The sequence below is a fragment of the Pristis pectinata genome, chromosome 15 (assembly GCF_009764475.1).
Source record: "Pristis pectinata isolate sPriPec2 chromosome 15, sPriPec2.1.pri, whole genome shotgun sequence".
Taxonomy (NCBI): domain Eukaryota; kingdom Metazoa; phylum Chordata; class Chondrichthyes; order Rhinopristiformes; family Pristidae; genus Pristis; species Pristis pectinata.
In genome coordinates, this window is record NC_067419.1 from 11,701,976 (window position 1) to 11,716,178 (window position 14,203).

The 14,203-nt window shown below is 40.9% G+C and overlaps 1 protein-coding gene across 12 annotated transcripts in view; it reads left to right on the forward strand.

Annotated features, from left to right (window-relative positions):
- LOC127578216 (ataxin-7-like protein 1) overlaps nt 1-14,203 on the forward strand; it is a 204,053-nt gene that overhangs the window by 172,957 nt on the left and 16,893 nt on the right. For 11 of the 12 annotated variants that reach the window (XM_052029949.1, XM_052029950.1, XM_052029951.1 and 8 more), the window contains 4 exons: nt 3,967-4,049; nt 4,387-4,643; nt 9,977-10,169; nt 10,287-10,408. In XM_052029949.1, the coding sequence (XP_051885909.1) occupies nt 3,967-4,049; nt 4,387-4,643; nt 9,977-10,169; nt 10,287-10,408 (655 nt within the window). The remainder of the gene's footprint in view (nt 1-3,966; nt 4,050-4,386; nt 4,644-9,976; nt 10,170-10,286; nt 10,409-14,203) is intronic. The other variant, XM_052029948.1, reaches the window with a different exon arrangement.

Here is a 14,203-nt window from a genome sequence, read left to right on the forward strand (position 1 = left end):
TATTGATTAACTGAAGCCCTTTATGGAACAAAATTTTTGTTTTATGATTTTAAATGGATGCACTTACCATAATAGAATGCTCATTGTTGTGAAGTCTAACTGACTGAGATAGTGCCACAGAGAACTTGGATATATCTTTATGTATAATACGGCAAGGTTCACTATAGTGTCATTTAATTAATATGTTGGTAGATATGAATAAAGTTGGAGGATAAATTTCATAAGCTTGTGCTACAGAGGAATTTAGAGTCTCAAAATTAAAAACACTTCATGGCGATTTCATGGAGATTTATAGAGTTATACAGCATGGAAACAGGCCCTTCAGCCTAACTTGTCCATGCTGATTAAGATGCCTACCTATGCTAATCCCATTTGCCTGCATTTGGCCCACATCTGTCTAAGCCTCTCCTGTTTGCGTATCTGTCCAAATGTCTTTTAAATGTTGTTATTGTACCTGCCTCTACCACCTCCTTTGGCAGCTCATTCTATATGCCCACCACCCCCTATGTGGAAAAATTTGCCCTTCAGATACCCTTTAAATCTTTTCCTTCTTACCTTAAACTTATGCCTTCTAGTTTTAGACTCTCCTACCCTGGGAAAAAGACTGTGGCTATCTTCCCTATCTAAGCCCCTCATGATTTTATCAACCTCAATAAGGTTACCCCTCAGCCTCCTACGTTCAAGGGAAAACTGTCCCAGCCTATCCAATCTCTCCTTGCAACTCAAGCCCTCCAGTCCCGGCAACATCCTTGTGAATCTTTTCTGCACCCTCTCAAGCTTAATCACATCCTTTCTATAATATAACGGCTGGAATAACACCCCATACTCCAAGTGCAGCCTAAACAATGATTTGTACAACTGTAACATGACATCCCTACACCTGTACTTATTGCCTCAACTAATGAAGGCAAACATACCATATGTCTTCGTCACCACCCTGTCTACTTGTGTCAACACTTTTAGGGAACTATGTCCTTGTACGCCAAGGTCTCACTGTTCACTAACACTCCCCAGAGCCACTTGCCTTTCCAAATGCAATTAAATCCTACCCCTCAGAATCCCTCCCAGTAACTCCCCCACCACTGATGTAAGGCTCACTGGCCTGTAGTTCCCTGACTTGTCCTTGCAGCCCTTCTTAAATAAAGACACAATGTTAGCCATCCTCCAGTCTTCCAGTAACTTACTCGTGGCTAATAAAAATACAAAAATCTCTGCTGGGGCCCCAGCAATTTCTTTCCGTGCTTCCCATAACATCCTGAGGTGCCCCAGAGATTTACCCACCTTTATGTACTTCACGACTGGTAACACCTCCTTCATAATATCAATATGCTTCATGATGTCACTATTTACTTTCCTGAACTCGCTAACTTCCATATCCTTCCCCATGGTATATACAGAGGAGAAGTATTCATTTAAGATCTCGCCCCTGTCCTGCGGTTCCACGTGGAGGTTACCACACTGATCCTTAAGGGGACCTACTCTCTCCCTAGTTACCCTTTTGCTTTTAGTAAACATAGAATATTTGAGGATTCTCCTTTACCTTATCTGCAAGGGATACCTCATGTCTCTCTTTTACCCTCCTGACTTAAGTGTGCTGCTACATCCCTTATACTCTTAAAGGGAGTTGCTTGATCCCAGCTGCCTATACCTGACCTATGCCTCCTTTTTCCAAACCAAACCCTCAATATTCCTTGTCAACCAGGGTTCCCTAATCCTACCAACCTTGCCCTTCATTCTAACAGGAACATGCTTCCTATCTCATTTTCAAAAGCCTTCCACTTGCCAGACGTCTCTTTACCTATTAAAAGCCTCTCCCAATCAACCTTTGTGAGTTCTTGTCTAATGCCATTAAAATTAGCCTTGCCCAAATTTAGGACTTCAACTGTGGACCAGACCTATCTCTCCATAATTATTGTGAAACTAATAGAATTATGGTCACTGGTGCCAAAATGCCCATGGACATAGCAGCGTCGTCTTGTTTCCTAAAAAGAGGTCAAGTGTAGCCCCTTCTCTAGTGGGGCCATCTACATATTGCTTCAGAGAACTTTCCTGGACACGCTTAACAAATTTTCCCCTTTCTAATCCCTGAGGGAAGTTAAAATTACCCACAGTTACAACCCTATTATTCCTACAGGCCTATAGTATAATTTCTTCAAACCAATCCCCCCTTTCTTATGTCTGAGTTCTACCCTTATTCTACCATTATGACCTTGCTGGACACCCTCCCCCCACCCCCCACCACCACCCCCAAGGGTATCCTCTCTAAGTACTGCTGTGATATTCTCCCTTGTCAATAGTGCAACTCCCCCTCCTCTCTTACCTCCACATCTGTCACACCTGTAGCATCCATATCCCGAAACTTCTGGGAACTTATGGTTAATTTGCCAGTCCTGCCCATCCCTCAACCATGTTTCCGTAATGGGTATAATATCACAATCTCATACCAATCCGTACCCTTTCTCTTTGGAGGGGCGGGGGATGAGAGGTCACTTGATAGAGGTGTACAAGATGATAAGAGGCATGGATCGAGTGGACAGTCAGAGACTTTTTCCCAGGGCGAAAATGGCTAATACGAGGGAGCATAATTTTAAGGTGATTGGAGGAAGGTATAAGGGGGGCGTCAGAGGTAAGTTTTTTTTTACACAGAGAGTGGTGGGTGCATGGAACACACTGCTGACAGAGGTTGTGGGGGCAGATACATTAGGGACGTTTAAGAGACTCTTAGATAGCCACATGAATGATAGAGAAATGGAGGGCTATATGGGAGGAAAGGGTTAGATAGATATTAGAGCAGGATAAAATGTCGGCATTACATCGTGGGCTGAAGGGCATGTACTGTGCTGTAATGTTCCAAGTTCATCTGTCTTACCCGTCAGGCTTCTTGCATTAAAATAAGTACAGTTTAGCCTATCAGACCTCCCTCACTCCCTGTGCTGCCCTGCCTGGCCTGCCTACTGGACTTGCTCACTTTAACCTCTCCATATTTGTTTCATCTTTCTCATCTGATACAGTTCTGCTTTGAGACCCACAGCCCTGCCAGTCTAGTTTAAGTAACTTGAACAAATCTCCCCGCTAGGATGTTGGCTCCCCCTCTGGTTCAACCTCTCTCTCTTGTACAGGTCACCTCTGGCCTGGAAGAGATTCCAAGAAACTGAAACCTTCCCACCTGAACCAGCACTTCAGCCACACATTAATTTGTCTTATCCTCTTATTCTTACCCTCATTAGTGCATTAGCACAGGGAGTCCTTCAGCGATTACAACCCTTGAGGTTCCACTTCTCAAATTTCTATTCTTTTTGCACACCTCATCAGTGACCTCTGGCTGCTCACTCTCCCTCTTAAGAATGTTCAGGTTGAGGTAATAAAGTCAAATGAGAAATGTTGCTGCAACAGTTTACAATAGTAAATGCTTAACTTTGGTAAAATAGAACATAGAGTAAGAATTATGGTATGTCCTTCTTGAGTTTGATTAACATAAGTCAAAGTCATATCAAAACCCTTAGGTTTGCATAAGTAGTCCGTTTGTACAACTTAACTTCTCTATCATATTTCCATTGCTCTTGTGAATGAATAAAATTTTAAGACTGCATATTCCACGTGACATTTTTGAAGGTTTATGTCTTTTGATGTTTCCAGTAAAACCTTTATTTGAAAGCTTTTGCTTTCTCAGAAGCCTGGGACACAGTGGCCTGAATTTCTCTCAGCAGTTCTGCGTGGAACTACTGGTATTTCTGTCTGTAAGTATTAAGAAGCTTGGGATTTCCACACAAATGCGAACAGACAAGAACGTTCCAAGCCATGTGAGAGGTGCAGGCCTGCAATTTCCCAAAATTTGCCTCAGCTGACTCATAACGCAGTTTTGGAATTCTGTTTGTTTTACAAGCCATAGCTATCACAGGAAAATCTTAATATGTCTGATCTTGGTAGATGGTTAGCATATTGAAGTGCTTATTTTCATTTCAACAGAGAGGGAATTTGATCCCAACAGACATTGTGGTGTTATGGATCCTGAGACAAAGAAGCCATGTACAAGGTCACTTACCTGCAAGGTATTCCTTTTGCTCAGAATGATTGGTTGACTTATTTTGTAATACCCGTGTTGGAATTTTGAGAAGGGAGTTTAATTTGCAGCCAGTCATCGTACATGCATAAAGTAACACATTTATGTTAAAGCATTTACTTGAGAATTTAATCTTAAATGTATTATAAAATGAATGGCAGCTATCTTGTATCAAAATTATTTGAATCATATCAACAATGCAGTAAGGCTTACTATTTATAACTTGGGTAATCTTTTTAAAATTACCTTATGATTGCAAGCATCATTTCACCTAAGATTTAGTATGTGGTATTCCTTCCATAATTTTTCTTCTGGCCTCTCCACAGACCCATTCACTTAACCATCGGAGAGCTGTGCCAGGTCGAAGGAAACAGTTTGACATTCTTCTTGCTGAACACAAAGCTCGCTCAAGGGAGAAAGAAACTGTGAAAGACAAGGAACACCCTCAGATGTCAAAGGAAACTCTTCAGAGCCAGTCAATGCCTACACAAGAGCAGGTTACAGGATCTTTAACAAACACTGGTTTGGAGACTAAAGTTACATCGCCAGCAAAATCTAGACCATTGAACACTGTTCTTGCTAGGTGAGTTACACACTGATTTTTCTTTTGTATGTAGTTGTCAACACTGTTCTGAAAATTAATGGACCAGTTTAAGAACCTTATCAAGTGATTTCAAGCTGCATCATGAATATGTTCATGCTGCTTAAAGCAGCATTCTGAATTGCCAAGGAAATTATAGGGTCTATTCATCCATCAGCGTGAGTCTGTTGGCCTAGGTACAACATAAGTAAACTCGCGCTGCCAAATGGATGGAGCAGTTTCAGTACGTGACATTAGTGTTTTACACTCTGTTGGCACCAGCTATTATACTGGATCTGATGCAACATTATTCAAGCCTGGAACCACGTACTTCAAATTCCTAATCACTGTATGTCTTCTGTACACTATTGTGGATTTTGTGCATTAGACAGAAGATAAGGCACTGTTCCTCAAGCTTACTTTGAGCCTTGTTACATCAGTGCAGAAGGTCACAGACAAGATAGGTCAGATTGGGATGGAGATAAAATGGCATGCAACAGGGATCCAGAGGGCTACTTTGTAACTTTCCAATTCCCTAGTCCCAACTGGCGCACATTACCATGGACATACAAGCTGTCTACACATCCATCTCATATCAAGCTAGTCTCAGGCCCTTGTACTTTTTTCTTGAATAGAAGCCCAATGTAAGCTTGAGAAATAGAATCTTGTCTTTCATCCAGGCAGGTAACAGCCTTCCAGACTCAATATCAAATTCTACAACTTCAGTTAACTTGCTTTCTCTGTCTGTATCAGAACTAGCCAGTTTTTCTGCAAATGATCCATCTATGACATTGACTCCATTTTTCTTTCCATTAGTACAACTAGGCCTGCTGGGCATGTCCCACAGCCCTGCATTTCGTAATCTTTATGTTCCTTTGTCCTCTCACTCTTCAACTGCTCTATTTTTCATAGCTTTTGTTCATTTTCTCTCTCTCTAACTGCCCTCATTAACCCATGATGAACTCTGCAACCTTTCCCTATCAGAAATATTCCTCGTGTCCTATTCATCCCTTCACCATTCTCTCTGCACTATAAGTAACATTTCATTTCTTCTTCGGTTCTGATGTAAGGTCTTTGATTTGGAAAGTTAATTCTGTTTCTCTTTCCACAGATGCTGCCTTATCCTGCATGCACCACATCATTCAAAATACTTAGTTTCTTCATGAAAAAAAACATAATAAACAATGAAAATTGTGGCCTGTACAGTGAGGGTAGTGTAAGACGGATACAAACAAAAGTAATTTATGAAATCATCACCATATAATGAAAATGGGAATTGAGAGAATTTTGAGAATTGCTTTATTATTGTCATGTGTATTGAGATACAGTAAAAAGCTTTGGTTTGCATATCATCTAAAAAGATCATTCCAAACATAAATACATTCGAGGTAGTACAAAAAAAGACAACAGAATACAGAGTATAGTGTCACAGTTACAGAGAAGGTGCAGTGCAGGTAGATAATTATGGTGCAAAGTCCATGACGAGGTAGATCCAGAGTTCATCTTTATCGTATAAGACGTCAATACATTACTGCTTTCCTGCTCTGAATCCTGGTTAGCAATGCTGGGAGAATCTTGCCAGTTGCACTATTGTAGTAATAAAATTAAATGGATATCTTATTTGTGGAACGCTTTTGTAAATTTTGCAGTAATCCTTTACAACAATAATTTTAAAACATTCTAAAGAATTCTGTTTTGGCTTTGTTCAAGAGTTAATTGTACCTGAACAAGCTATTTTCGTTAATTGTTTTGAGCATACAATGGGAAATAATTGTTAAATTGCAAAACTCAGGTGGGAGGCTATGTGAATTCTCCTTCATCTTAGATGGTGACTTATGATCCACATCCATACCACTGTGCTCTTGCTGTCTATATATTAGCCTCAAGCCTCTTTCTTCAGTTCTCTATTCATGAATATAGCAGAGGTTTTCCGCATAATATGCTGTCATTTTATTGCACCATCAGGGGATTTAAAAGTAGATGCAATATGTTCACTTCTTTAGTTTATGGATTTGGTGTAAATTACAGAAGGATGTTTCCTGGTGGCTGGTGGAAATTGTAATTGATATTTTGATTGTAATTGTATTCCATCATGGGATCTTTTCATGACAGTTCTATCATGGAATTGTTATCCTATCCACCTGTCCTTTTAATGCATGCTAATGTGTCCACTTTATGGAGTTCCATTTACTCAGAATAGGCGTTTTTTTTTTGGAGATGTATTCTAACCAAGAACACTTATTATAAATATTGTTGTGGAGAGTGGCACTGCCTTTATTTTCATAAATATTTGACTTTTGGCTACTGATCATCAACCAAAGGGAAATCTTGAAAAGGATCCCATCCTAACCAAAAACTGAAATTTACCTTGTGCTGTTGATGGCAAAGATGACAACATCCTTGATATAATTTTCTTCTGTAAAGGAGCAAACGTCTGTTGTACACCTGAGGTTGAGAACTTAGATTGTAGTACTTTATAGTGAAAGAGTACATTCTGATGTGTATTCTGTTCATATTGGGTGCCACACTGATGCTCCAAAGAAATGATTGCAAACAATGTTTTGTCATTTTCTGTGGTGAAAATTATCATAATGGAGGAGGAAGAAAGATGTGAAATACTTCTGCGCTAAAGGTGAAGAAGTCTTCTTTCAAATTAAGTTTCATTTTGAATAATGATTGGAGGAATTAGTGTTTACAAAACTAAATTAGTAGATGTCTTGTTTAAATTATAATTCATTAAAAGCCAAATCATTTTTAAGACAAATCTACCTTCATTAACTGGTTGATAAAGGTGCTGAAAAGTTTTTCAGCATAATCCTGACTTTTCTAGCAATGTCTATTGGAAGGTGAATACTTTAGAGAACAGAAGGCAATAATGCATTTTTCTTATCTGAATCACATCACTCTAGCCATTCGACCAACCATATTACACTGCAATTCATGCTTGCACAAAGACCTGTTTTCCTCAGGAAGCATTTGTCAGAAGTTTAAAGCAATTCCAGGATAAATTAAATCGCATTGTTCCAAATTGTTGCTCAATTACGACGCTTATTTCCGAAACAGCAGCTTGATTTTAAAGTGCTGCTCATATGTTCTGTGCAAATTTATGCACTCCACCACAGAACAGTCTGGAAGTTGGCTGCTGATTCTGAAATGCACTCATGTTGACCATTGAGACTTTGGGTGAGGTTCACTGCTATCTCCTCTTTTACCACTGATGCTTCTGTGGAAGTCCCACCGGTTTATTGCTCGAGCTGAAGCTGTAGGTCAGATGCTAGGGCTAGCAGGAGCCCAGGAGGAGGAGTGCAGGTGCTATCCACTCTCTGCTGGGACCCACACGCCGGTTTCTCTGAGGAGTAATGTTTTCAGAGGCTGTTTGTGAAGTTAGCTGAGAGAAAGATCTCTGATCTTTTATAAACTTTGGTTGAGCTGTCCCTAAACTGCTCTGCAGATGGAGGTCAAATTCCGTCACCCTAAGTTTTTATCCTCCACACCATCCCAAGCAGCAGCAGCTGATCTATGCCGTCCCTTTCGATTTGCTGTTCAATGATTCTCTCTGCTGTGATTTTTCTTCTGCAGAAGGCACAAAGATTTGCCAGCACTGCAGACTTCCTCCAGGTTTAGGTAGAATTCAGGACCCAGAGCTCAGCATTTGGGTCCTGGCTTCTGTCCCTCTTCCATCTACATTTTAATAAAAGCCATAGGGCCAGCAGGGGAAAGATGAAATATGGCATCAGTTTCTGGCAGCAACAGCACTCCGGAGACACCACCCAGCACTTAATGGATTGTCTCATACTTTTTGATCAACGCACAAAGGAGCTGGAGTGTGCAGATGAAGGGTGTCGACCTGAAACATCGACTGTCCATTTCCCTCCATAGATGCTACCTGACCCGCTGAGTTCCTCTGGCTCCTTTGTGTGTTGATCCAGATTTCCACATCTCTTGTGTCTCGTACTTTTGTTGTCTGCTGCTTCCTGCACTGTGCAGCCAACAGGTGAGCTCAGGGTGGGAGGGGATGGAGATGCAACATAATGTCCAGGAAGTCAACAGGAGAAGATTCTTCTTCTGGGCATTCGGGCAGCCTTGCCCAAGCAGCAGGCATAGCTGAGGAAGGCCTGAATCTCCCTGGTCTGCAAACTCTTGGCTGCCCCCTCACAATCACCTTGTTGAAATGACTGTCCTATCAGCGTGTTTGTGCACATTGGCTTATCACGTACACAAAAACCCGCATCTGCACCATAGTCGTGCTGTGTATTTTTGTCTTATCATTACAAGCTCTCCAGAGAGAGCATAATCGACCATTTAAACCTCTCCTTCCCCTGCCCCCAAAACAAAAAAAACTCTTGTTGAAGTATTCAAGTACAGACCTCGGCTGAGGGTAAAATTAAAGTTGAACATGCATCAGCTTGTGGTCAAATGGCCTGTTGACATTTGGTCCTGCGGTTCACATGAGAGAAAATAGCACCGGCTCTCGCAGAATATAAACTTTGTAAAGTAAAAGAAAGCTCATTTCTCATTCCACAGCTGCTGTCTGACCTGCTGAGTTCCAACATTTTCTGTTTCTATTTCAGATTTCTTGCAACTTCAGTATTCAGTATTTATGTTATTTAGGTTATCTCTCTTGTGAAGTGGTGTGGTACTTGTTTACATTGGATGTGTGTGCAAACTTAAGGCTGAATATCTACTGGACAAATTGTTCAATAACAGGAAATATAGAATATAGAATTTATGTTTAAAGAAGTTTAAGACAACGTTTTGGAGTATTTTGTGCTGTTTTGGACTCAACATTCTAGGTAGCAAAAGAAAGAAATAGAGAAGATCAGCACAGATTCACTGGTGTGCTGGGAGTATAAGAAAATACAAATATGGTGAAAAATTGAAAACTTAGAGGTACTGATGTTTGAATAAAGGATTGGATTGATTTGATGTGTTGAAAGATGTGATGGAACAGAACAGATAGAAACGGACTGAAAGCAAGAACTGACTCTTGAATGAAGGGGCAAGTGTGAGAAATTTAGGGCATGGGACAGGAGAAACCTTTTACGCAGCGTTATGAGATTGTGGTATAGACTACCAGAGCTAGTGATTGAACCAGAGACTTTTAAGAGCAGTTTAGATGGCTTGCTGAAGGAAAGAAGAAGAAAGACATTTGAAAACAATACAGCGACATGGAATTTGCACATCACATCTGCGATAAAAATGACAGTGGATGGGTCGGGTTGCATTATCTGTTTTTATTGTAATATTCATACAATGTTCCTTGAGCCTTTCGTCCTCCCCCAGAAGTTCAGTATTTAACACTTGATGTTAATTGAGTATTTATGTTTTGCTTTCAGCAGGGTTTCAGCCACCAACAGCATAAATAACACGGCTACTGCATCTAACAGTGCAACAGTATTGGAATTGCCATTGTCCATAATTGGAGACTTAGCAAGCCGAATGTCCAGTGATGAAGGAGAAGTGGATGGCTCAGAGGAAACTGAAAAACTGGACTGTCATTATTCTGGGCACCACCCAAAGCCACTAGGAGTATGCGGTTTATTTTACTTGTGGCTCTTTTGTTTCCTTTCAACACTTGAGATTTGTGGATTTTTTTTTAACCTCAATATATGTGGTTTGAAATAATCACTTTGCATTGTTTTATAGTATTGCACTTTTGGAAGTCGCCTGATGGGCAGAGGTTTCTATGTCTTTGACAGAAGATGGAACCGTTTTCGACTGGCACTTAATTCAATGGTAGAAAAGCACCTAAATTCACAGATGTGGAAGTGAGTCCATTGCCCACCCTAGTTTATGAGATTAACATGAGAACAGTTTGAACATGAAGGTTATATTTCAGCCCCTAATAAACACCTGCTGAGTGTTTTGAAAAGCACTTTTATAACAGGTGTGTTTCCACTTCAGCCTGACAAGAGTGTAAGTTTTATCAAACTTGTGAGATGGATGGCAGAATAATAATGGTAATGAGGCACCTTTTTGGTCTGCTGGAAATTGTTTTCCTTATTGCTGAATCAGTCCCCTTGAATTGGGATGCACTTTGTCTATTCTTGGTTATTTTCATTTGCAGCAGAGGGAGAAACTCTTGCTGCAAATTATGGCATGCATAATGTTGCATTACTGTTGTCGATCTGAGGTGTTGCAGTGGAGCTGGAGTTCAGATACTGGACTTCACTACTCATCTAGTTAATGGTAACCAGAAGCAGTTGAGCTGAGAGCCTCATCCCTCCTCTCACAGGACAGAGTAATAAAGACAACCCAAACCTACATTATTCTTCATCATTTCTTTAAGCACACTTGCCTTTCAACTACACGTGCCCTCTTTGGGAATCTGACATTTGCCTTGAATCCTGGTTCTCAGTGTAAAGCTAATTGGAGATGGATAATGGTGGGAAAAATTTGGACAAAAACTAATGGAAAATGTGATTAGAGCAAAAGTGTCAACTACCAGTGTAACAAGGAAGCTCAAGAGATGGCAAGAAAGCTGATTGCCCTGCCTCCCATAAAGCTGACCTCTAATCTACATTAATCTGGTTTAAGAGGAAATGACTGAGGTGACATACAGATTTAAAAAAATACTGGTTCATACTATAATTGAAAACAAATTTAAAATTAATGTCAAGAAGCTCCTTGCTCAAGAATGATCAACTGGTGGAATGGAGATCTTGATGGTGTGGTAGAGAAAAATAGTCTTGCGGTCATTCTAAAAATAATGGATGCAATGAGGGGATGACTGGGTGTGTATTAAGTGAATGAGTGCCGTCTCAGGAATAAGATTTAGATGCTTAGAACTGGGAGAAAGAGAAATTTATTTTCACAGGTGGTAGTAAGTCTTCAGAATTCTCTACCTCAGATATCTGTGGATACTCGGTTGTTGAGTACATTTAAGGCCAAGATCAATAGGATTTTGGACTAAGGGAATTAAGGTTTATAGTGATATCTACAAAGTGGACATAAGGTGTGCTCTTGTGTTCTTACGAGCCAGGTTGTCCACAAGACTTTTTGATCAGCGAATTGCAAGAATGGGGGAAATGGAGGAGTGACAACCAATTTTTAAAAAATCTTATGGTCAACAAATACTTAAATGTTAATGAAAAATACATGGACAATAAAATTCTCTTATAATTTTTAAGTAAAACAATTTGAATCTGCTCATTGCTGTATTCAGTAACGAGGAACTGTGCAAGTTATTGAAGAATAGAGGTTTGCTTGTTTTGACTTTACTGTTCACTAATAATTAGCGGGGAGCTACAAGGATCGGTTCTAGGCCCAAAGCTATATATAACTTTTAATAAAAGATTTGGATAAAAGAACAGATGACTGGAGGTTGGCAAATGTGGACCTCCTTTCAAGAGGGGCAGCAGGGAGACAAGATATCTTTATTAGTCACCTGTACATCGAAACACACAGTGAAATGCATCTTTTGCGTGGAGTGTTCTGGAGCAGCCCACAAATGTCGTCACGCTTCCGGCGCCAACATAACATGCCCACAACTTCCTAACCCATACGTCTTTGGAATGTGGGAGGAAACCAGAGCACCCGGAGGAAACCCACGCAGACACGGGGAGAACGTACAAACTCCTTACAGACATCGGCCAGAATTGAACCCGGGTCGCTGGTGCTGTAATAGCGTTATGCTAACCGCTACGCTACCATGGAAGCCTGGCAATCACAAACCTGTGAACATAACATCAGTCACAGGGAAATTATTGGAAATAATTCTGAAGGACAGGAATAATGATTCATTGGAAAGGCAGAGACTAGGCAAAGACAGTCGGCATGGCTTTGTTAAGAGCAAATCTTGTCTGACCAATCTGATTGAATTTTTTGAGGTAGCAGAGAATCAGAGTGCAGTAGATGTGGTTTACATGGACTTCAGTAAGGTAAGGCCTTCAACAAGGTCCCACATGGGAGACTGGTCCAAAAAGCTAGAGCCCATGGGATCCAGGGCAAGTTGGTAAATTGGATTCAAAAATTGGCTTGCCAGTAGAAGTCAGAGAGTGATGGTAGAGGGTTGGTTTTTTGATTGGATGCCTGTGACTAGTGGCGTGCCACAAAGATTGGTGCTGGGACCCTTACTCTCTGTAATATATGTGAGTAATTTGGATGAGGATGTAGGTGGCATGATCAGTAGGTTTGCTAATGACACTAAGATTCGTGTAGACGGTCTGGAGGATAGTCTTAGATTACAGGGTGATAATGATGTGGTGAAATGGGCTGGAAATGGCAGATGGAGTTTAATCCTCATAAATGTGAAGTGCTGCATCTTGGGAGTATGAATGAGGCCAGGATATGCACCATGAATGATAATGTCCTGGGGAGTACTGAGAACAGAGGTAATGTCCTCGAGAATTGGGAACCTTGGTGTGCGAGTCCAAAGGTCCTTGAAGGTGGCAATGCAAGTAGATAATGTGATTAAGAAGGCATATGGGATGCTGGCCTGCATTAGTCAGGGCGTTGAATATAAGAGCAGGGAGGTTATGCCCCAACTTTATAAAACATTATTCAGACCTCAGCTGGAGGATTGCATGCACTTCTGGTCACCACGCTATAGGTGAGATGTGATAGCGCTGGAGAGGATGCACAGGAGATTCACCAGGATGTTGCTTGGGATGGAGTGTTTCAGTTGTGAGGAGAGACTGGAGAGACTAGGTTTGTTCTCCCCAGAGCAGAGGAGGGTAAGAGAGGACATGATTGAGGTCTATAAAATTATAAGAGGTATAAATAGGGTTGACTGCAGGAAACTATTCCCCATGTCAGAGGAGAATAAAACGAGAGGATGTAGTTTTAGGGTAATGGGGGGGGGAAATGATTTACAGGGGATCTGAGGAGGACATTTTTCACCCTGGGAGTGGTGATTATCTGGAATGCACTGCCGGAGGAAGTGATGGAAGCAGAATCACTGACAGCATTTAATCAGTGTCTAGACGAGCACTTGAATCGCCTAGGCACAGGAAGCTACGGGCAGGGTGCAGGAAGATGGGATTAATTACGGATGGGTTGCCACTGGTCGGCGTGGATGTGGTGGGTGGAATGGCCTGTTTCCCTGCTGTGTGACCCCATGACTACAACAGATGTAAAAATTCTAAGTTGCTGACCATACAAAGCTAGGAGGAACAAAGTGTACAGAGGAATAGAGGACGTTGAATGAGTGGGCAATAAGATATCAGATGGTGCAAAATATGGGAAAATGAGGTTATTTATTTTGTTAAGAAGATGAGTAAAACAATATATTTCAAATGTGAGAAACTAGTAAACATTAATGTACAAAGGGATCTGGGATTTCTGGTGCGTGAGATCTGGGAAGTTCAGTGCTGATATAATAATTAGATTGAATAAGAATGCAGTAGTTTATGGTTTTTATTGCTCAGAATTTGAAGTACAAGAATAAAGAGGTTTGCTGCAGCTGAAAAATTGAAACAACATCTGGAGTACCATGTACAATTTGGACTGCTTACAGAAGAAGTACTTTGACAAGGTGCAGTGATCCCTGGAATGAGGCCAGTGCCCTTTGATAAGAGATTGAGTAGGACAGGCTGATGCTTCCTTGAAATTTACTGACTGAA